This window comes from Pleurodeles waltl, chromosome 11 (genome assembly GCF_031143425.1).
Source record: "Pleurodeles waltl isolate 20211129_DDA chromosome 11, aPleWal1.hap1.20221129, whole genome shotgun sequence".
NCBI lineage: Eukaryota > Metazoa > Chordata > Amphibia > Caudata > Salamandridae > Pleurodeles > Pleurodeles waltl.
Window position 1 is genome coordinate 569,896,457 of NC_090450.1, and position 24,942 is coordinate 569,921,398.

Consider the following 24,942-nt stretch of genomic DNA (forward strand, 5'->3'; position numbering starts at 1 on the left):
CTCACAGCTACTGTGCCGTGCATGCTCCACAGCCTCTGTGTGGCTGACTGCACGGCATCCACAGTCCTCGTGGGTCAGACTGCCAGCGGTCAAGTCAGTCCACCACCTCCTCGGCAGCCACAGCCTCAAAACCCTCCTAATTTGCCCACATATCATGGGCATCCAGTTGACAACAGGACATGCCATCATCTGCCCATTGGCAGTCCATAACATCGTACAGATCGTCCAAGGGGGCCATTCCCTCTCCTTTGTGGGTCCCCCCCCCCCCTATATGCCATCACCTTACAACAGGTTGACTGATGTTCCTCTCCCTTCTCTGCCAGAAGTCATGGCTGCCTTGGCAAAGGAAGCCCTAGAGATTCTGCAGATACAAGAAATAGGTTGCGGTTGTTAGTCCTGCTACTTTCTGGTGCCGAAAAAAGACGAAGGGCTTTGTCCTATGCTAGACCTACGGCCCCTCAACTACTTACTCAAGTAGGAGAAGTTCAAAATGCTAGCTCAAGTCCTGTTTGCCCTGGATCCAGGAGAATGGATGGTAGTGTTAAACTTGCAGGATGCGTATTTCCACATTCCAGTCCTGCCTGATCACAGGTATTACCTCTGGTTCATGATAGACTGCAAGCATTTTCAGTTTGCCCTGATCCCCTTTGGCCTCACAAGCGCCCCACGGTTTTCACTAGTGTGATGGCGGTGGTTGCTGCTCACCTGCAGAGATCAGGGGTGTCATTGTTCCTCTATCTTGATAACTTGCTGTTGAAGCGGGATTGCCACAGGCTATTGTTTTTCACCTCCAGAGTACAGGGAAGCTCCTGCATTCACGGGAGATTCACTATAAACAGCAAGAAGTCACACTTGACTCCTTCTCAAATGCTCCCTTTCATCTGAGCTATTCTGGGCACAGTGCAGTCTCTGGCTTATCCCTCCGAATAGTGGGTCCAGGATTTTCAGGCTATGATACTGCTGTTTCAGTCTCTATCCTAAATTTCAGTGAGACAGACTGAGGCTGTTGGGACCCTTGGCCTCACACATCCTGCTGGTGACACATGCGCGATGGCATATGTGGGCTGTGCAGTGCAACCTGAAGTTCCAGTGGCACAGCATCAGGGGAATCTCTCTGACATGGTCCAGATGTTGGAGGGAACTGCAAAAGACCTGCAGTGGTGGCTAACGAACCGCAATTGGGTCAGCAGCAGACCACTTTCTCTTCCCCAACCCTATCTTACTGTAGTGACAGATGCATCACTCCAAGAATGGGGTGGCCATCTGGAATAGGTGGAGATCAGAGGGCTCTGGATTCCGGTGGAATCTGGACTCCACATTAACTTGATGGAGTTCCGAGCGATCTGTTTGGCATGGCCTTCGACCCTCCGATCAGCTGCCCCTTCAGGAGGGTCTTCTGTTGCAGCAGCAGGGATGGGTTCTCCACTTGAACCTGTCCATTCTCTGTCTTTTTGCATGGAGCTAGAGCGGCGGCAGTTGACTGTTTTTGACCTTCCTCCTCTCTGATGTCACCTTGGTGGCTAGGCAGCTCTCCACAGTATACATCAGCCGATGTAATTAAAAAAATAAAAAGTAGCATGGTGTGCAGCAAAACAAGTTGATCCACTTTCTGACCAGCCATCCCTCTTCAATTCCCCTATTGTAAGTAGGTTTTTAAAGGGTCTTGTACATCTCTTTCCCACTTCCTCATTTATCATGCCTCAGTGGGACCTTAATCTTGTGCTAACATGCTTGGTGTGTGCTCCTTTCGATCCACTCCATAATTGTCCTCTCAGGCTCCTTACAATCAAAACAGCCTTCCTTGTGGTGATTACATCTGCCTGAAGTGTGAGTGAGCTTTAGACCTTGTCATCCAAGCCTCCTTACCTCACCATCTATCCTGACAAACTGATGGTTTGCACAAAAGCCTCCTTTCTTCCAAAAGTGGTCACTCCATTTCACCTAGGCTAGTCCAACAGTTTGCCTACTTTTTACGCTCCTCTACATCCCTCTAAAGTAGAGAAGGGGCACTACCATCTGGACCCAAAAAGAGCATTGTTGTTTTACCTTGATCTAACAAGAGTTCAGGGTAAACGACTGTTAGTGAGGTATGTTTGAGCGAAGAAAGGTCAGGCCATGAAGAAGCGGACAATCTCCAGATGTGTTGTACTCTTCATTAAGATCTGCTATGCACTGGCCAAAAAGCAACATTCTGAGGCCATGCGAGAATAACTAGTATAGACAAAGCGTGTCACTCAAATAAGAGATATGGGTATCCCAGCTTGGCATTCTGTTCTCAAACAAGGTTAATCTGTGTCCTATCCTAAAGGACTCTCACTCTTGAACACAGGTGTGTCAGCTAAACATGTCTCTCCTACTGACATATCACAAGCCTGTTAAAACAGTCAATGCAGTACTTCATTGATCATACACAGTCACGTCCTGCCACTCTCCTGTCAAAGTTAGTGAGTAGTGTATCCCTTGCAAGGGACAAATAGGGCTTTCATACCAATGTTTACCTTCTATATATGATTGTATACTCACCTACTTTAGTGTATCTGATCTTGAATAGGTTAGGCCCGAACCACTCAATGTTTTCCATTTGACTATTATTGGCCACTTTGCTAATTCCATGACAAGGTAGACTAATCTGCTAGTGGGTTCTAATTTCTGGCTCATGGGAATACACCCATTAAGCAAGTTCTGCGTCCTTTGATAACTCTGTTTGCCTGTGGCCTCTGACATTTGACAGCTTAACTCAAGTAAATCTCTAAGTAGGAGCAGTCCCACACCATTTGAAAAACGCTGATTATGCATCCTCCCCTTAAGGATAAAGGACAGCTATGTCCGTATATAAAATGTCAACCTTCTGGGGGCTAAAGTAACTTCTGTGTACAAAACTGAAATGTATCAATTTGAAGCTAAAAACTCCCAGGGTGGAGCATTTGGAGAGACGGAAATCATTATTTTGGTTACAGCCCATAAACTAATGTGTAGATCAGTTGTACCCCTTTGTTTTGTGATTGCTGTACATCTCTTACCTTTCGTATGTGTTTCACTGTCTTGATTAAGGACCTGTGCACTAGGAATTGTTCCAAATGGAGGTCACAATCTCGCACTAGACTTTGGAAACTTCTGATAGCTCCACCTTTGTTTAGATCCCTGACAAGAGTTAGCCCCTTCCCATTTCTACAGGCGTCTCACTCGTCTTACATTGGGATCCAGAGAGCCCCATCAGTGGTGTCTCAAGCGCATAGGGGTGTACATGTACATTTATGGCAGCATGTTCAACAGTATTTGAAGGCATTTGATAGTCGCATTAGGTCCCCCAACCCCATTTTAAGTTCAAGAATGATGTCGACTATTTCTTCTCATTTTCAGAGTGCTCGCGTCTGTCCTCGCATCCATCATCTTTGAATTGTCTAACCATCTTACTGCCCAACGTAGGTGTGCAGTCAGATAGTACAGCTTATACAGGGAGTGCAGAATTATTAGGCAAATGAGTATTTTGACCACATCATCCTCCTTATGCATGTTGTCTTACTCCAAGCTGTATAGGCTCGAAAGCCTACTACCAGTTAAGCATATTAGGTGATGTGCATCTCTGTAATGAGAAGGGGTGTGGTCTAATGACATCAACACCCTATATCAGGTGTGCATAATTATTAGGCAACTTCCTTTCCTTTGGCAAAATGGGTCAAAAGAAGGACTTGACAGGCTCAGAAAAGTCAAAAATAGTGAGATATCTTGCAGAGGGATGCAGCACTCTTAAAATTGCAAAGCTTCTGAAGCGTGATCATCGAACAATCAAGCGTTTCATTCAAAATAGTCAACAGGGTCGCAGGAAGCGTGTGGAAAAACCAAGGCGCAAAATAACCGCCCATGAACTGAGAAAAGTCAAGCGTGCAGCTGCCACGATGCCACTTGCCACCAGTTTGGCCATATTTCAGAGCTGCAACATCACTGGAGTGCCCAAAAGCACAAGGTGTGCAATACTCAGAGACATGGCCAAGGTAAGAAAGGCTGAAAGACGACCACCACTGAACAAGACACACAAGCTGAAACGTCAAGACTGGGCCAAGAAATATCTCAAGACTGATTTTTTTAAGGTTTTATGGACTGATGAAATGAGAGTGAGTCTTGATGGGCCAGATGGATGGGCCCGTGGCTGGATTGGTAAAGGGCAGAGAGCTCCAGTCCGACTCAGACGCCAGCAAGGTGGAGTACTGGTTTGGGCTGGTATCATCAAAGATGAGCTTGTGGGGCCTTTTCGGGTTGAGGATGGAGTCAAGCTCAACTCCCAGTCCTACTGCCAGTTCCTGGAAGACACCTTCTTCAAGCAGTGGTACAGGAAGAAGTCTGCATCCTTCAAGAAAAACATGATTTTCATGCAGGACAATGCTCCATCACACGCGTCCAAGTACTCCACAGCGTGGCTGGCAAGAAAGGGTATAAAAGAAGGAAATCTAATGACATGGCCTCCTTGTTCACCTGATCTGAACCCCATTGAGAACCTGTGGTCCATCATCAAATGTGAGATTTACAAGGAGGGAAAACAGTACACCTCTCTGAACAGTGTCTGGGAGGCTGTGGTTGCTGCTGCACGCAATGTTGATGGTGAACAGATCAAAACACTGACAGAATCCATGGATGGCAGGCTTTTGAGTGTCCTTGCAAAGAAAGGTGGCTATATTGGTCACTGATTTGTTTTTGTTTTGTTTTTGAATGTCAGAAATGTATATTTGTGAATGTTGAGATGTTATATTGGTTTCACTGGTAATAATAAATAATTGAAATGGGTATATTTTTTTTTTTTGTTAAGTTGCCTAATAATTATGCACAGTAATAGTCACCTGCACACACAGATTATCCCCCTAACATAGCTAAAACTAAAAACAAACTAAAAACTACTTCCAAAAATATTCAGCTTTGATATTAATGAGTTTTTTGGGTTCATTGAGAACATGGTTGTTGTTCAATTATAAAATTAATCCTCAAAAATACAACTTGCCTAATAATTCTGCACTCCCTGTAGTTTGGAATTCATACACCCTCTCCTCCTTCACTGGTAAACAAAGTTTATAAAGTGTCACTGTGTCTACCTGAATTCTATATCAGACCTAGCAGCAGAGCCTATGATTCGCAAAAGAACCCTCACAGGGTGCAAATTTATAATTTAGTGAAATGGTAGAAACTCTGTTCCTTAATTTGAGTCATTAGTTGCCTTTGGTCGACTAGCTCTTATTTTTGCGTACCAGCACTTATTTTCGTGCACATTATATTTGCCGAGTGTACGAGAGGGAAAAATACAAACAGAAAGACAGAGAGGAAGAGAAAGATGACACAACTGTGACAAAATAGAGAAAGAAAGGATCTGCCAGAGCAAGATAAATGGGCAGGGAGTGTCTGGTACTGGTTTAAAGATTACCAATCTTAGCATTCGGCACATCGAAGTTAAATTACTCCGGCTGCTGACTTCTGAGCAGAGCTTCGGGCCCCAGACCTCTTTCACAAATTAAGCACTGACCGTTTCTCTACGCTTCCAGTGTAGGTCTTAAATTTCCATCAAGTCATGTATGGAGTTGTACATTCTCACCTCCATATATCCAAATATAACAGTTTTCTATCCCAGCTTTAGACACACCCTCAGGAGGGTATAACTGTTCATGTTGTGGTGTATTAGTAATTCAGTGAACTTACTCCAGCTCATTTGATTCCTTGAGATTCTGTCATAGAGTCCTTGAGTGTCCTCATAGCCAAGCCAGCTTGATTGCATATGCCATTCAGAAACTGCAACTTATAGCGGGCAATGCAATTACAGTGGGTCCTAACATCTAGAGATATTCCTCTTTGTTGCACCCACTGCCTCAATAGATTTGTGAAAGGCTCAATTGCTAGTGCATATAGAAGTGGGGACAGAGAGCGTCCTTGACGTGTCCCTTATTCAGCGGTATATGGCAGAGATAAGACATGTCCACTCGTCATCCTCACTGCGGGTTTCGCATACATTAGAAGGTCCATGTAAGGAAACCTATCCCCACACCCAGCTTCTTCATCACTACTAATAGAAATCTACAGCTCAGTGTCAGATGCCTTTATGACATCTGTAGACCAACCACTGTCCGCAAGGGGCAGGGCTGAAGACTCGTCCAGTGCTTGTATTTATCCTCCTGGTGTTCATGAACTTGTTTGGTCATGGGATGAACCCATATTGATCTGGATGTACCATTCACGGGAGCAACCTATTCTGAAGAATCTTGCTCAAGTGTTGAGAAGTTAAAAACATATAGGGGTGTGTCCAGTTAACCCTACTTTATTTGGACTACACACATTCAAATGAAAAGCATGGTATCCTGCAAGAATAAATTCTTATTGACTTTTGCCACATTGAACTAATTTAATTTAACACTGGGTCCTTAGAATCAATCATATCAAATAGTTTATTTTATTATTTTTATATGTTTGTCAACAGGAGGAGCTGTTTGTGAAATATAAAACAATGGAATTATATGGACTTAAAAATATGGATAAGGCATGAATGACCAGAAATGTAATTTATGAGGACTACCTACGTGGGGATTGCACAGTGAATTCATATAACCATGTTTCTTCGAAATACAAGGAAGGAAGGAGACACCCTTAGAAGAATGTAATAGTTTAATTTTGTGTAATATATTTTGAAAGGTGATGGGATTGATAAGATATTTGTAATTGTTTTAACTTTTTTCCATGGACTTGTTTTTTTAGTGGCCACACTAAGTTGGCAATCTTATGAAAATAATAGAATAAACCTATTTGATTTGATTGATTCTGAGAGCCAAGTGTTAAATCGAATTATTTCACTGTGGCAAAAGTTAATAATGGAATTTATCCCTTTTGTTTTAAACAAGTGTTGAGCATTGACAGGGGTCTGTAGGACACGTCTCGGTTCCTCGCCAGGTTTGGATATAGCCACTAACCTAACAATGCTTCACAGTTCGAGGGGGCTCTGATTTATTCCTTGGTGCTCTGATAAATATTTCACCAGTCAAAGCAGCATATAAGCATATGAATATGGAATGCACTTCTGTTTTATTGCCTGCCCATCTCAATGACCAGAGCTTTAATTTCTTCTTTCGTTATTTCAGCCCCTAGTTCTTCTGCCCTTCAGGCAGCACCGTCTCTAACCTTGCCCTTTTCAATATACTTGTACAGTTACTAGTATGTCATTGCTTCACGTGATTTGTGTAGGGTGGGATATTATTCCCTGAACCCTTTATTTGCACTTGAAAGTGGAGAGTTCATTTCTTTGCTTTGTGTTTGCCCATGACTGGGAATCTCTTCATTTCTTTCATTGCAATAGTGAAAGGTTATGTCCGTTTCTTTAGGATGATATAGACTCTGTAATGTTTAGAGGGCCTGGCAGTTTTCCATAGGTAAACTAAACAGTTAAAAAAAAAAACTGACATTTTGTAATAAACAAAGTCCTATGCTGTCACTTGTTCAGGTAACTAAGACCCTGCAAAGAAGTCAATTTGACTACTCCTTGTGACGCAGAGTTGTCAAGGACCATTCATTCCCAGTATGAGGCAGAAAACCACAATTGCATCATCATTGGATATCCCAATATGAGGCCATTTAGTTCTAAATCTAATTTTATAAAGCTGTACTCTTCATCCCATTTCACCTAAACCTTTATTTCCACCAATTTTTATAAAGGTTCTTCACAGCAGAAAATTCAAGCACTTACCTTTTCGAATTCCCTGGAGCTGACACAGAGGATCAAAATTGTGAAAGCTGTTATTCCTTTTGTTTTGTCTCCAGAAACACAGGTACCTCAGAAATATCTTTATGATCTGGTCGAGTTCCTCCGTGTGGCCTCTACATGTTGTGCCTGGTACACATTATCGCAGTGATTAATTTGTGATATTGTGAAAGGTTGCGGTACTGCCAATATGCTGAAATATGTGGGTAAAGACTCTTTTGGAAACATTTACTGCTGCGTATAACCATGTTAAGGCATACATTAATTGGCAGTGTGTGGTTTTATAAAACACACAGCATATACTTCATCATGATTTTTTCTCAAACAGTGTTTACATAAGAGCTCTTTAGAGTTCTCGCCAAGATAATATCAGCCCAGTTGGATAGAAGCATGCTTTTTCATCAGTCACAAAAAATACATAATTTCCTGTCAAAGGATCTAATTGAGTTGATGTCAACAGAAAGTCTCCAAGATCTTGAATTTATTCCTTTCTCTCTCAAGAAAAAACATTGCTAAGCCTCATGCATGTTTGGGTTTCCTTAGATACCTGATGATGCATAGTCAGTGGTCACATATACATGTAGCTGCACTGGGTCTGTCCATATAGCCACTGTCAATTAATATTTATTTTGTCTCCAAAGTGTCAGCATTTATTAAATGGTGGATTCTTTTATATTCATCCTAACTCATGTAAGGAGCCCACTATATATTCTGACATGGGCTCTGGGCCATACATGACAAGAAGGAGCCCAGTGAATATTTGTTACTTAGAGCCATCTTACTACTTCTGAAGTCATTCCTTTCTCTTGAAAGGGGAAATACTTTTCAGGTCTTCGAGGTCAACAGCTACATTCTGCTACAATTAGTGAGGACGGACTGACCGCAGTTGTCAATAGGCTGTGTTGCTTTGTGACCAGACTCCGTAGAGCAAAATAAGCAACTTTTTTAAATGCTATGTTCAGGGTGAATGATTGCTGCAAATAAATGAGAAATGTGTAGCTAAGATCATTAAATCATTTTTTTTTTTTTAAATGAGGTTTCCTCAATCCATTTTGCCACGGAAAAAACAGTGCTCCGTTTCCAGATTTGTATTTTTTCTTGTGTGACATTTGAAAATGGTTGAGTAGCCACTTACCTATTCTACTGATAAAGGTAGTTTCTCAAGTCCTTCACTTCAATTTCTTTAAACAGTGGAATTCTCTAGAGGTTTGTAAAAGCCAGGAAAATGGGTGATTGCCCTATATCAGCAGTCTTTCTTTGTTACTGAAACTTCCACCATCTTTCTGACTTTTATTCAGTTTCCAAATCTTAGTGCCCAGCTAGAAATGTTGTTCTTCACACCTCCTTGTGTTTGTTCTCTCCATGGACTTCTTGGCACTCTCGATGATGGTATTGTTTGTATTTGCGTTGCTAAAAAGACTATCCCGCAACAATTCAGGATAATGTAGTTAGGATTTTATATTTTAACTTTTGAGATCATTAAAACTCCTTCAATTTTTAATTATCCTGGCAAATATGGGATCCTAGTGAATCGATGTAAGCATTATCTGCCTGCAATGGTGCCAATGTTGCCATATCGTAATAAGTCGCATGAATTTTTATTGTGTTGAAAAATAAGGCCATGATACATCTTTTTGATAGCTTACTTAATCTGTCTCCTCTTCTTAGATTCCAGCTCCTCAATTATAGTTACATGCTGTCCTGTCTTCCATTATTTACAAAACCCTTTTGAACCAGTGGCAATGTGACCCTCCTCTCTTTATTGAAGGCTATAACATCTGATTTGGCTTGAAGGATTAAAAACAGTAGAGCCATGTTATATAGGGGACATATATAGTCTACCTTATTGCCAAGGTCATCCTGTTCACTCTTCTTTCTTTTAAGTGTAAGTTCTGACAGTCTCCTCACATCAAGAGATATTTCTCCTGTTTTTCCAGCTTAGGCCTCAAAATACTTTAGCTAAAGAAACAGAACTCATTCTGCTTAGTTCCAGATCTCATCCATTTTCACTTTCTCTGTGGATTACTTACTGTTCATTTTGATACAGCAAAAGATACCCTTCGATAAGCTGCGTTGTTTCACTTCCTTAAGACTTCATGCTTTCTTCTTCCAAGGAAAGGCAGAATTTGTAGACTTTCAGAGGCGTGTTCCTAGATCCAAAAATAGAAGTTGGTGCACTTTCAGAGGTATTTGCTTATATCTGAAGTTTGTCATACTGAACCCTGTGCCACCTCATCATGATTTTCATGAGCAATGATCTTTATATGCATCAATCAGGAAGAGAAGTTGCTTTCAGATATGGAATTCTGTGTATCTTAGTTTTGAAATCTGGTTGGCATATGCCTCCCCCTGCTGTTTGAGCATGGAATTCGGTTCCCATCCAGTTGAGTGGAAGCACCCAGATAGAGATTAAAAAATGTTATTTTGACTCTGGTCCTCTTAGTCCTTACTTTCATTTGCTCACAACAATCATCAAATATATCTTCAGAACATGGTCAATCATACATGCTGGAATGAAACTTTCAGGAAAGTGAAGAGTGGCTCATGTTGCATTCTTAGTTCGTGTAACTCAGGCACACAGATGATCTCAATAAAATTTGTAAAGTGAACACTTTCTTTTGTAAAAGTAATTTCCGACTCCTGCTTGCGGCACAGATATTTACAGTGAGTTACAAAACATCTAGATAAGTACTAAGAGGTACTGGAATTATTGTGAAGCTACACTTAATAGTTTCATCTGTCCAACACTAAATGACAGTCGTATTTACTGTGATGAGAGCTGTTATGTAATTGACTCCTAAATCAGCTAATAAGTAGTTATGTCAACAAGCCGCTCTGTACATATACAGTATTCTTCTGACCTTTATCATTGTCATTGCTAAAAACATTTTGATAAATTATAGTCCTGTAAACATTAGATTGAACTGTGAGCCCATATTCTTTTTGCAATTTTAAATATGGAAAGTAAGGCAACTTATAGCGTCCACAGATTTAAAACTGAGTATAATATCTACATTAGTACGTTAACAAAATCCCTTAATGACTTGTCCTTGCTGTCAGTTTTTCTCAAGAAATATTATTAAAGTTCCCTCTCTGTTTTGTGTGAAGGTGGTAAACTGTTATGCTGTGAGTCCTGCCCTGCCTCCTTCCATCCTGAATGTCTGAACATAGAGATGCCAGATGGATGCTGGAACTGTAACGATTGTAAAGCTGGCAAAAAGCTAAGATTCAAGCAGATTGTTTGGGTAAAGCTCGGAAATTACAGGCAAGTTAAAAAGACAATTCAGCAGAGCTACTCTGTCCTTTACGGCATATGGGTAACAACCTGTGATTTTAGATCTCATTTTGATTACATTTAAGGTTTCTAGAGCAATACATCCCTGTGAACTCAAGTGATTAGGAAACAAATGTTTGGAATTAAATGCATATGCAGTACATATTGTTGTTTGGTTATCTGGTTTATCTGCTGAACACAGATACAGTTAACAAGTTTTATTCATTCTTCTTGAAATAGCCTCTGTTGTGGCCATTTTTAAAAATGCCGGACTCTTCTGATAAGGTACTGCTTCGTGCAGATTCCCGCTCCATATGAATATTCTAGAGGCTCCAAATTGGATCTTCATTTTTTTTTGTTTTCCTAGCAATAACTCTCCGTCGCCAGCAGATGATGCCATGTTACTTCATTGATGGCTTTATCCAACCTGGATGTGACACCAAGGTATGTATGGTTCAGGCTGGCGTGTTTGCTTCGATTCCTGTTTTTCTGCACCAGAATGTCACAAATCCAGAGCTCTTCTCAGTTTTTACCAGCAAACCTTCTTAGTGAATTCAGCAATGATTAGTTCAGATGTAATCTCCTAAATTCTCAGGATTTAATCCTTGTCAGTGATGTCGATAGAGTGTGTTCTCCTCAAATCCACTTGACTTCTGTGAGTGTTGTTTGTTATCCTACCACAACCCTTCGGCCTGTGATTGTCTATGCATCCCAATGTCATTTTGAAGCCAGAGCTCAAGTTATCTCTTGCAAAGGCACATAAGGATACTACACAATAGTCCTCTCCTTTTTTTCAAGCAAGTTCCTTGACCAGGAGTAATCCTGCTAGTGTTCTACAAAAAGCACCACAGGAAGGAGAACTCTTGTCTCTTGAGGAAACTGTCCCCCCTTCAGGGGCTGTTTAGAGACTTTGCAGCGCCATTCCACCACCAGTCTTTTCCTTGTAATGAAAGGCATTTCCAGTTCTGAAAAAACAAAGCCTAAGTTACAAACTCTATCCACCTACCCTTCATAGGTCACAACCTTTCAGCAGGCAATGCTAGATATTTTCAGGATAATCCCCAAATCTTCTGGCCCACTCGCCAAAGCTAGGCCCATTCCTGTGAGTTTGGTGATTTTGGCAGCTTCGAGCATGACAACACCCAACTCTGCTCCTCTATGGACTACAGTAGTGCCTGCTAAGGCACCGAGCCTCATGTCTTTAGCACTTCATGCATTGCTATCATCGAGCCGGTCTTTGCACTTCATTCTCACTCAAAGTCTGGCAAAACAAAAGGTCCATGCCCCTGTCAAAGCACATCCCAAGGGCCCAACCATTCTTCTTATTGGAGAATACAAATCAGATTCCAGTGACTTCAGACATCTGGGCACCCAGAAAAAAGTGGTGGATAATTATATACTCCTCCCTCTATATTACACTGAATAAGTCTTTAATTAGACCTACAGAACTCTAGTGGTGTTGACACTTCTATATAAGGGGCATTCCATACCACACGGACACCCTTTAGAGGAAGCTTGTTCTTTTACCTCTGTAGGGTCAAAAACAGCAGAAGAATTACCCTTAATGACTGCTGAAACACGTCAAACAATCTGATGGAAATCCTGCAGCCTATTTTTCTTAGGCCAATCTGCCCACAAGGGGGCAGAAACCACTAGACACCAGGGTTTTTTTTCTGTCAGTTTCACGCAAGGGGAGTGACCCCTTAGGCAAGGGTCGCTCCTTTGGGGGGGGCAAACTTATCTTTGGCCCTTTTGGGGCAGATCCACCTATTTTAATCAAGCCGATTTTCCCCCAAGGGGGGCAGAAACCACTAGGCACCAGAGATTTTTATTTTAATGTTTACACATGGGGAGAGACCCCTTAGGCAAGGGTCACTCCCCTGTGGGGCAATTTAGGCCATTTCCTCCCACCTTGGGGGCAGATTGGCCTATTTTTGTAAGCCCCATCTGCCCCCAAAGGGTGCAGAAAGCACAGCAGAGAACAGGGATGAATTCTTTTTTTTAAAAGAGGGTGGGTGTATCCACTCCACAGGGGAGGCAGAAAGCCTACTAGATGCTTGGGAATTTTTTTTTAAAATAAAAATTAGTGGGGTGGTGGCTACCAGCCATTATGGGCATGGTTATGCCTCCACCGCAACTGATGGGGGTAACAGTCTTTCAGCTCTCCCCCTGTACACTAAAATATCGTATCCCAATGGCAAGCAAGAGGACATTTGATTATTTTGGGTTTGATTTTACAGTTGGGTCATGAGAGCTTGGCTGACTCTCAAAATCGTCCCACTTGGAATGGCGAGGGCTGCACTTTTTTGACTTTTGGACTCTCCCATGTAGAAAAATCTATAAGATCTAGACACATCTGAAAACTAAACATCTGGGTGAGTCCAGGGTGGTGTGCTTCACATGCACCCTTCACCATTTTCTTACCCACAATGCCCCACAAACCTCCAACTTTGCTTGAAATCACACGTTTTCCCCCACATTTTTGTGATGTAAACTTCTGGAATCTGGAGGAATCCACGAATTTCCTACCACCCACCATTGTCGCATCTATACCGATAAAAATTCTGTCCCACTTGTCAGCCTATAAACGTTTTTTTTCAAACTGCCCTTTTGGACCTGCTTTGGTTCCCCCTCAATTTCGACATGTTTTTGGCTCTTCCCTGTCACAGGCACTTAGCCCGCCTACACAGGTGAGTTATTATTTTTATTGTGAGACTGACGGGAAATTTGTGTTGGTGCGGTGATCCCACACAGAAATGTGGGAAAAAAATATTTTGTTTAGTTAAATTTGAGGTTTGCTGAGGATTTTGAGTAAGAAAACACTGGGGGATCCACGCAAGCCACACCTCCTTGGACTCCCTTGGGTGTCTAGCTTTCAGAAATGTCTGGGTTTGGTAGGTTTCCCTAGATGGCTGCTGAGACCAGGACCAAAAACGCAGGTGCCCCTGCAAAAACAGATAGTTTTGTATTCGATAATTTTGATGTGTCCACCTAGTGTTTTGGGACATTTCCTGTCGTGGGCACTAGGCCTACCCACACAAGTGAGGTTCCCTTTTTTATCGGGAGACCTGGGGGAAACGCTATGTAGAAGGAAGTTGGTGGCTCCTCTCAGATTCCAGAACCTTGTAGCACCGAAATGTGAGGAAAACGGTTTTTTATTTTTTTGGCCAAACTTTGAGGTTTGCTAAGGATTCTGGGTAATCGAACCTGGTGAGAGTGCCACAAGTTACCCCCATCCTGGTTTCCCCAAGATGTCTACTTTCTAAAAAATGTTCAGGTTTGCTAGGTTTCCCTAGGTGCCGGCTGAGCTAGAGGCCAAAATCCACAGCTAGGCACTTTGCAAAGAGCACATTTGTTTTCATTTGAAAAATGCGGTGTCCAAGTTGTATTTTGGGGCATTTCCTTTTGCAGGCATTAGGCCTACCCACACAAGTGAGGTACCATTTATATCGGGTGACTTGGAGGAATGCTGGGTGGAAGGAAATTTGTGGCTCCCCTCAGATTCCAGAACTTTCTATCACTGAAATCTGAGGGGATTTTTTTGGGGGGGGGGCAAATTTGGAGGTTTGCAAAGGATTCTGGGTAACAGAACGTAGTGAGAGCGCCACAAGTCACCCAATCCTGAATTCCCCTAGGTGTCTAGTTGTGAAATATTCACAGATTTGGTAGGTTTCCCTAGGTGCCAGCTGAGCTAGAGGCCAAAATCCACAGCTAGGCATTTTCAAAAAAACACATCAGATTTCAGTGTAAAAATGTGATGTGTCCAGGTTGCACTTCCTGTCGTGGGCATTAGGCCTACCTACGCAAGTGAGGTACCATTTGTATCAGGAGACTTGGGGGAACACAGAATAGAAGAACAAGTGTTATTGCCCCTTGTCTTTCTCTACATTTTTTCCTTCCAAATGTAAGACGGTGTGTAAAAAAGACATCTATTTGAGAAATGCCCTGTAATTCACATGCTATTTTGAGAACCCCAGAATTGAGAGATGTGCAAATAACCACTGCTTCTAAACACTTTGTCTTGTGCCCATTTTGGAAATACAAAGGCTTCCTTGATACCTATTTTTCACTCTTTTTATTTCACCAAATGAATTGCTGTATACCCGTTGTACAATGAAAACCCATTGGAAGGTGCAGCTTCTTTATTGGCTCTGGGTACCTAGGGTTCTTGATGAACCTACAAGCCCTATATATCCCCGCAACCAGAAGAGCCCAGCAGACGTACAGTATATTGCTTTTGAAAATATGACATCTCAGGAAAATGTTACAGAGTAAAACATGGAGAAAAACTGCAGTTTTTTTCACCTCAATTTCAATATATTTTTATTTTAGCTGTTACATTCTGGTTACATTCTGCAGGAAAACCTTGAAGGATCTACACAAATGACCCCTTGCTGAATTCAGAATATTGTCTACTTTTCAGAAATGTTTAGCTGTTCGGGACCAGCATTGCTTTCACACCCATTTCTATCACTAACTGGAAGGAGGCTGAAAGCACAAAAAATAGTAAAACTGGTGTATTTCCCAGTAAAATGCCAACATTCTGTTGAAAAATGTCATTTTCTGATTCAAGTCTGCCTGTTCCTGAAAGCCAGGAAGATGGTGATTTTAGCACCACAAACTCTTTGTTGATGCCATTTTCAGGGGAAGAAACATGCTTTCTTCTGCAGCTCTTTTTTTCCCCATTTTTGGATAAAAAAATTAAAATATTTTCACTGTATTTTGGCTAATTTCTTGGTCTCCACCAGGAGAACCCACACACTCGGGTAGCTTTAGAATCCCTAGGATGTTGGAAAAAAGGACGCAAATTTGGGGTGGATAGCTTATGTGTTCAAAAAGTTATGAAGGCCTAAGTGCGAACTACCCCTGGAAAGTTGAGACCAATTTTAGATCTTCCAAACCTCTACAAATATCTAAAGAAGTCAAACATCCAGCATGGTGAACTTGCTTGGAGATTTAACCATTTCTACAAAACTGACTATATGACATCTTTGGGCCTATATATGCATACTTTCATATTCCCTTTCACCCAGTCTATCTAAGACTTGTGAGATTCCGGGTAGCTGATCGCCATTAGCAAATCAGTCTTCCTTTTCAGTCCCAGATCTGCCCCAGGAGCTTTTTGGCGTGCATAGCACCAGTAGCTGCTTGCCTCAGGACACAAGGTTACCAAGTATTCTCCCATTTAGACTATTGGCTAATCAAGGCAAAAACTTTAAGAACAGCTATAGAGTCTGCTTCAAACTGCAGCTCTACCAGTGTCTGGGCTAGCATTAGACAAAGAAAAGTCTTCACTACACCCTTGGAGGGGCATTCAATTTCTTGAGGCTGTTCTAGACACAAGGATAAACAAAACCTTCCCAACAAAAGAGTCTCTCTCACCTGACCACACTGGCAATTCCCCTGCAAAAAGAAAGGGTGAACGCCATACATATTTTCTAATCCTTTTTTGGGACAATGTCATCCCACACTGCCACCTTCACATGTGGCCTTTCCAGGAGGCATTGGACAAACTTTGATTGCAGAAGACAGGATTATCCAATGAGTTAATATGAGTAGCATCTCATGAAAAGTGCCCTCACCTGATGGCTTCAATGCACAAACACCATGGTCGAAAAGGCTTTCCTCCAAGAAAAAGCTTGCATCATCTTCGCAGCAGATGCCTCTTTGGAAGGTTGGGGCGCGCACTTGCAAGATTTACAAGTCAGCAAATGACGGTCAGAGAAAGAGACTCAAGTGCACATCTGTATCCCAGAGTAGAGGGCAGTCGCTCTAGGGCTAGTCTTTTTTTGGCCATGAATATACAATTCATCAGTACTAGTACATAGAACTTCACATAGAGATAGAGGTGGAGCATCATCCAGGCCTATCAAATTCATGGGCTGACAACCTCAGCAAGACAAGAGACTGTGACGACAGAGTTAATCAAGCCCAGCTAAATAAAATATTCAGTCACTGGAGAAAACCAAAGCTAGACCTGTTTGCTACAAACCAGAAATGCCAGTATTATCTATCCAGTGCCCACTACCAGGATTGTGAGGGAATGCCTTTATATCTGAAGTGACCAGGGCCCTATGCATACACATTTCCGGAATCCTACTGATTCACAGGGTAACCATGAAAATGAGAAGAGAGCCATGCTGGATAATCCTCATAACTCCATGGGGGCCAAGACCATACTGGTTCACTGAGCTACTTCTCCTCAACAACAAATATGATTAGAACCAACACAGAATGTACTATCTTGCTGTAACAAACAAGTTCTCCATTCAGACCCCTGCTCTCTGAATTTGTCAAAATGGCTTCGGAATTTAATGAATTCCAGCTGTTAGTATATCTCCACAATTTTTTGGAAAGTCTATCTAAAGCAAGAACGGGGTTGACCAGTATGACATGCACAACAAAATGAAAGCGTTTTTGCTGTGCTCAAAAGAAACTGAATCCTTTAAATTTGTTGCCTCAAGAAATAATACCATATCTTCTCCACCCATCAAAGTCAGAACCAACTTGAACTTCAGGCAGAATACATTTCTCACTTCAAGGAAACATGGAACCAATCATCTCTTTGGTCAAACAGGCTTATTTAAGAATTTCATAAAAGCCTTTTCAGGGTCTTCCCGCCAATTAGACTCCTTCATCCGTCATGGTGGCTAAATACTGTTTTATATTAACTGATGAAAAAAACAACCCTAGGAGCCAATAAATAGCACGTAACGAAAAGTACATCAGAGATTCATCTGAATGAACTAGTGGTTCAACGACTAATGCAGCAAAGAGCACTTCATATCTTGATTCTATGTAGGTATAAGCAAACAGATAAGAAATTCTGACCAACTAATTCTAGCAAATGATCACCCACGGAAAGGTAAAACGGTGTCAAAACAGGGTATACCTTACTGTGTCTCTTCAGCAACTGTGTTCTGTCACAAAGATGCAAAAGCAGGTCAGCCATTGCAAAGGGCCATTAAAGCCCAATCCTGTAGAGACTTCTAGCTGCAGATTCCTTACCTTTGAATTCTTCCCAGGTGTCATAATAGAACTGGACGATTTTTTGTGAGCAGTACCCCTGCAAGCCGGTAGGTACCTTCAGCTGGCTCTCCGTATCCATTGTCTGCATCGTCTGTGCAGAAATTGACGTTGCAGTTCCTATATAAGTTCCACCCAGGTGCACCAAAGTTAGTTTTTTTCTTTCCACACCAGCCAGGGCTGATCTATAGAGTGCTACCCCTCATTCACTTTTTGACAAGTCTTTTTCAACTTTTTCTCTAATCCTTTTTGAGATCACTTGAGGTGTATCAAGAATGTTGTCTAGGAAGACTGGTTTCAAGCACTGCCAGTCCTGTCATCGGGCAGGGTCCATGGAGCATCCACACTTTGTTTGCTCATGATGTTGGAACGCCACCACTGGAAGCTCCACTCAAAGTCCTCAGGGTGATCGGGTAAGTCAGTGCACAAGAAAAAAAGTAAGAAGCCGAAATGCTCTTCAACATCTTATGGGCCAACACGACGAGGGAACGTCACTATTCTAGGCCTTGTTTTTCAGAACCTGCCCTCGGGCTGTCTCTGCACCTCCCCGAGTATCCAGGAGCCGGATCGACCCCTGCCCAACTGAAAGAATTTTATGAGGCCTTGTATCTCATTTGTGGGCAGTCAGACTCTGCTGGAGCGCCTTCGGGCCACGCGGGGTCAGAGGGGACCCCTAGGGTATTGCATCTGAGGCCTTGGAGCTGATGAGCTGTAAGGGAATCAGTCCTGGATCCGGACCAACGCCCATCCGGCGGCTCCATGTTGAAGTCAGAAATGATAATGGGGTTGGCGGTGCCAAGAACGTCAGCATCACGACTGGTGCAAGGGAAGATTGAGGTGGTACAACTGGTGCTGGTCCCCATATTCAAGCTCCCGGTACCATCCCCATTGTCATTTCCGACTCCGACATAGATCAGCATCGCCAAATGCCAACTTTGATACAGGCAGGAGCTTTGCCTCCTCGTTCAGATCTTGAGCCCTATTTTGCTATGCTAGGCCTTGGAGAAGAATGCAAGGGTTTGCTGGTCCCTAAAGAATACTAGCCATACAAAGAAGAAATGGACTGGTGTGAGGCCTTGGGTGAAGCCAGTGGACTGGTCACATCTCCAGATACTGGTATGCTTTCTCACACTACCGCCGCTACGGAGGAGGGCAGCTTGTTATGTAGTGGTGGTGAGGAGGGCAGCTGAGGTCCTGGATCTTCATCTACTCTCAGTGGCCATCAAGACTATTTTTTTGACAGGTGCTGTAGCCGGGAGCTTCCACCTCTGACCCCTGCTCCCGTTTAATAATGCCCTTAGGGGCGTCCTTCTGGGTACCTGGTCCAAACACAGCTTCGTGGCTCCTATGATTTCCCGACGCCATGGCCCGCTTCAAGGTACCAAAGTTTCCTGACACATCTCCTCACCCCTGAGAGCTTGGTGATCCAAGACTCTACTTCCAATGGCGTGTTCCTGCTGCTCCTCGAATAGGGAATCCAAGAGGCTGAAAACATTTGGGAAGAAGATGTTTTCTTCCGCAAGCCTTGCATTGCGGTCTCTGAACACTGCATGCCTTTCGGGCAACACGCTGTAGGACACAGTTGTGCAAGTTCACAGGTCCCTTAGGGAGGCCCGGGCTGAGTTCTCTGACTTTTGTGGCTGGGAGAGATGCAGCACAGTTCACTAGCCATTGCGGACTGGACACCACCGACCCGCTAGGCAGAGTGGTTTCATGCTTGCTTGGCTGAGAATGTCTGGCTTTTGGGGGGGATGTACAAGCTTCCCTGATGGACTTGCCCTTCAATGGCGCCCATCTCTTTGGAGACGAGGCAGATTCGGCGCACGATCGCTTCAAGGAATTTCGTGCTATGGCCAGATCCTTGGTCTGTTCAGTCCACCCCCACTCCTCTACAGCAGCCTCTAAACTCTCCTAGCCTGCCTCTCCACCACCAGGGACACCTAGTTGTGGGCAGGGTTCACCCTCACCCACCCCACTGGCAATCCATTACTTCAGAGAGGTTTTGCAGATTGTCTGCAGGGGCTACTCCCTTCCCTTCGTGACTACCGCTCCATCCATGCCACCATCTTATGACCAGATGACAGAGGATATTTTATCCCATCTCTGTGAAGAAGTTGCAGCAGTCTTGCCCAAGGGAGCCATAGGGAGGGTTCCAGTGCCAGATGTGAGCTGTGGTTGCTATTCTAGCTACGTTTTGGTCCCCAAAAAGGGCAAGGCTCTTCGTCCTATCCTAGACCTATGAGCCTTCACTCTCTTTCTCAAGAAGAAGTTCAAAATGCTCACATTGGTTCAGATCTTGTCTGCCCTGGACCCAGGAAACTAAATGTTAGCCTTGGACTTGCAGGGTGCTTATTTTCTCATTGCTGTCCTGCCTAGCCACATATGTTACTTGTATTTCACAGCAGGTCACAAGCACTTTCATTTTACTGACTGTGCTTCCCTTTAGCCTTACCAATGCCCCTTGGGTACTCACTAAGGTGATGGTGGTGGTTGCAGCTCATCTGCGGAGATCAGGGGTATCAGTCTTCCTCTATCTCGACGACTGGCTGTTGAGGTTGGTCTCTCATCTCCAGACTATGGTGAACCTCCTGTATTTGCTTGAGGTTCACTACAAATGTGCCAAAGTCACACCTGACTGCCTCTCAGATGCTCCCTTTCATCAGAGCTGTTCTGGACACGGTGCAGATTGAGACTTATTCTCCTGGGTGGTGAGTCCAGGATATTCAGGCTATAATACCAATGTTTTAGCCTCTATCCTGTATTTCAGTGAGTTTGACTGTGAGACTGCTGGGCCTCATGGCCTCCTGCATCCTGCTGGTGACACATGCCAGATGGCATATGTGGGCTGTGCAGTGGGAGCTGAAGTTCCAGTGGGCGTAGCATCAGAGGAATCCTTCTAGCATGGTCCAGATCTCGGAGGGAACTGCTAAAGACCTGCACTGATGGTTAACGAACCGTGTTTGGGTCAGAGGCATATCCCTCTCCCTTCCCCAGCCAGATTTGACAGTAGTGACAAATGCGTTACTGCTGGTATGGGGCTGTCATCTGGGAGAGGTGGAGATTAGAGGAATATGGTCTCTGGCGGGACCGGGATTCAACATCAACATGCTGGAGCTCTCTGCGATCTGAGCATTGAATGCGTTTCTTCCTTCCATCAAGGGAGTGCATTTGTTCATGGACAACATCACCGCCATGTGGAACTGAAACGATCAGGGCGAGGTGGGGTTGTAGTTCCTTTGTCAAGAAGGCCTGGATATGGCTGGAACAGCAGGGCATACCCCTGGTGGTTCAACATCTGGTGGGCTCTCTGAAGGCCGTCGCAGAAGAATTTAGCTGAAAATAACTAGAGGATCACAAATAGCATCTCCACCCGGAGGTGGTGCAACGTCTCGATCAGCAGTGGGGAGGGCCTTGGTTAGATCAGTTCACCTCTGCTGATAACACACAACATCAGCAGTTTTGCGCACATGAGTTTCCAAGGCGGCACTCGCTCTGAGATGCTTTTTGGCTCGAGTGGAATTCAGGCCTCCTGTACGCCTTTCCACCCATACCACTCCTGCCCAGAATTCTCAAGATTATTAGTAACGACCGGCCCCAAGTAATCCTTGTGCCCCTGGACTGGGTGTGGAGAATCTGGTATCCTGAGCTGCTGGCATGTCCATCGATCCTCCATTCAAATTGCCGATTTGGGAAGATCTTTTTTCGCAGCAGCAAGGGAGGGTTCTTCACCCGTATCTGTCCACTCTCCTCCTCCTTGTGTGGAGATTGAGCTGCAGCAGTTGACAGCTTTTGCCCTTCCTCCCAAAGTCTGTAACTCCATCTTGGCAGCCAGATTTCCCTTCACCAAAATGGTATATGTCTGTCGTTGGAAGACATTTGTGGCATGGTGCACAGACAAATCTGTTGATCCCCTTTCTGCCCCTCTTTCTGAGGTTCTATTGTTTATCATTTACCTTGCCCTGCAGGGCTCTGCTTTGGGCACTCTTAAGGGTTCTTTATCTGCTATTTCTGCTTTTTTGTGGTTGCCTGATCAACGCTCCTTGTTCAAGTCTCCTATTGTGCATAGGTTCCTCAAAGGTCTTACTCATCTCTTCCCTCCATTCTCATTCATAATGCCCCAGTGGGATCTTAATTTAGTTTTGACCATTTTGATTTGTGCTCCTCTCAAGCCTCTTCACAACTGTCCCCTCAGGCTTCTCAGATTGAAAACAGCCTTTCTTTTGGAATTTACATCTGCCCACAGTGTGAGTGAGCTGCGGGCATTATCATCTAAGCTGCCCTAACTCTCTATTTATCTTGACAAAGTGGTGCTTTGCACTAGGGCCTCTTCTGCCAAAAGTGTTCACACCTTTTCGTGTAGGCCATTCTGTCTCCATGCCTACTTTTTACACATCCCCACATCGTTCTAAGGAAGAGGAAATACTCCATTGCCTGCATCCAAAAATTGGTGTTCTACCTTGATCGTTCAAAAGAGTTCCAGGTGAACAACCAACTTTTCATATGGTATGTGCGTGCGAAAAAAGGTTGGACCATGCAGAAGCGGACCATCTCCAGATGAGTCATATTCTACACGAAGATCTGCTACGCACGGGCCAAAAAACAACCCTCTGAAGGCTTGTGCACTCAATCTGTCAGAGGTAAAGCAGCGACCACTGCGTTAGCATGTGGAAATCCGATCCTGGACATCTGTCAGGCAGCAACGGGAGCATCTCTGCACACGTCTACCTTACCAGACACTACTGGCTGGACAGTCAGGTCCATAGGAACGGCCACTTTGCCCGTTCAGTCCTTCATGACTTTCTCATTTGAAATAGGTTCACAGACCCACCTCCGGTGGTGGTATTGCTTGGGGATCTACTGAAATTAAGGAATCTGAAGCTAGGCGTTGCTATCAGATGGACAAGTTACTTAATTTTGGTAACTGCTTATTTAATAGAGACTGCATCTAGCTACAGATTCCTTACTGAGCCCACCCACCCACCCCGCTCTACAAATGTATTTCTAGGGGCAGGGACTTCCCTTTCAGGGCCCTTGTTTTGACACACCAGTGGTCAGTGTTCTTCATGGCTCTGTGTTTCTGACACAGAAATGTGTAAAAAGAAACTGACATTTGTGCCCCTGGGTGAAACCTATGTAGGAACAGCAATGTAATTTCTGGTGCAGACGATGCTGGCAACAGACGCAGAGCTGATTGACACCACCTACCGGCGCACAGGGATACTGCTCTCGAAAAATCGTCCAGATTCCGTCTGATGCTTGGGTAGAATTCAAAGGTAAGCAATCTGCAGCTAGCTATAGGCCGTCATTATGAGTCTGGTGGACGGCGTTATTTTGGAGAAAGGTACTGCCAACAGGCTGGCGGTACATTTCCCCAAAACATGACATTGGCTTGAGCCAAACCACCAATGTACCACTCCGTCTGGCAGGGCGATAACAGCCACTGGGGTGGAGACCTCGGTCTCCAGCCAGGCGGCCGTCACAGTCCCACCCTCTGGATTATGACCCCGCCTACCGCCTTGGTTTTTGTGACGGTCTTACCAATATGAAAACCATGGCGGTAGGCACGGTCAGTGCCAGGGAATTCCTTCCCTGACACTGATAGGGGTCTCCCCTGCTCCCTTCCCCCTCCCCAGAATCCTCCCACACCCTCCCCTTCCCGAACCACCCGACATACACATACCTACACGCACAGACATGCACACGCATACACGCACGCATACCCACATTCACCCACGTATGCATACATTCATACACATACACACATCAACACACACTGACATACATCCTAGCACACAAGCATTCACACAACACAACATTCACGCACACTCACACCTGTTCATGCAAATATGCATGCCACACGCCTCACACCTGCATGCATGCACGCACACAAAAACATTCACACACACAAAACACCCCCACCACTCTCCCCTGTCGGAGCACCTGACTTACCTGCTTGCAAGGGGTCCTCTGGCAGGAGACTGGATGCAGCGCTGCTGCCAGCCGCAGCGTCCACCAGTGCAACACCACCAGGCCGTATCATATGTCATGATATGGTCGGCGGCGTTCTACTGGTGTGGCGCTGCTGCTTGCAGCAGCACCACCACCTTTCCATCGTCCGCCACCATGACCGTAGCCAGAATTCCACCAGCCTTCTGGCAGAATTCCAGCTACGGTCATAATACGGCGGACGGTAGGTGGCCACAGCAACGGTCTTTTGAAGGCCATCGCCGTGGCGTTAGGCGGCATTTACCGCCTAGGTGTTAATGAGGGCCATGGTCTCTTCCAGATAAGGTTTTACCAAAGGTAAGTACCTTGTCCTTTAACAAAGAGTGTGTCTGCGTCTATTGATCCCTTCACTGGTAGATCCATAACTGATATATGTAGGGCAGCAACATAGAACAATTGACACACATTTTTGCAACACTACTGCCTATAGTCAGTGTCATAAAGAGATGCAGCAGAAGGAGAAGTGATGCTGCGTCATTTATACCAATAAAGTAACTGTTTAGATTTCGTTACCCTCCTACTACTGACTAATAACTGCTTTGTATTTACTGCTTGCTATTCCTATTCAAGCATTTTAATCTATGGAAGATCCAATAATAAATTAGGAAAAGGTTGCCTGCCTGTAACTGAAGTTTTCCATTATTTATATCTTTCATAGATTCACATGTGACTCACCCATCACACTCCGCATCTTGGGCACATTTGATTACATAAAATCACTCTACACTATTGCTACGAAACCTAAACTATTTTGGCCTGAGTGAAGAGTTGTGAATACTGTACTTTGCTCAGATTAGCTTAGTTTGGGGTATTTTCTAATGATATGAATAGCCTATTGTTGTGGCCATGCTAAAGCTATTCTGTATATGTTTAACATTGTACTGCCCAATATGTCTACCACTCAACGAAAGAG

General features: G+C 44.0%; 1 protein-coding gene across 3 annotated transcripts in view; it reads left to right on the forward strand.

Moving 5' to 3' along the window:
- NSD3 (nuclear receptor binding SET domain protein 3) overlaps positions 1-24,942 on the forward strand; it is a 1,432,226-nt gene that overhangs the window by 912,077 nt on the left and 495,207 nt on the right. For all 3 annotated transcript variants that reach the window (XM_069214018.1, XM_069214019.1, XM_069214020.1), the window contains one exon: positions 10,832-10,988. In XM_069214018.1, coding sequence (XP_069070119.1) covers positions 10,832-10,988 — 157 coding nt within the window. The remainder of the gene's footprint in view (positions 1-10,831; positions 10,989-24,942) is intronic.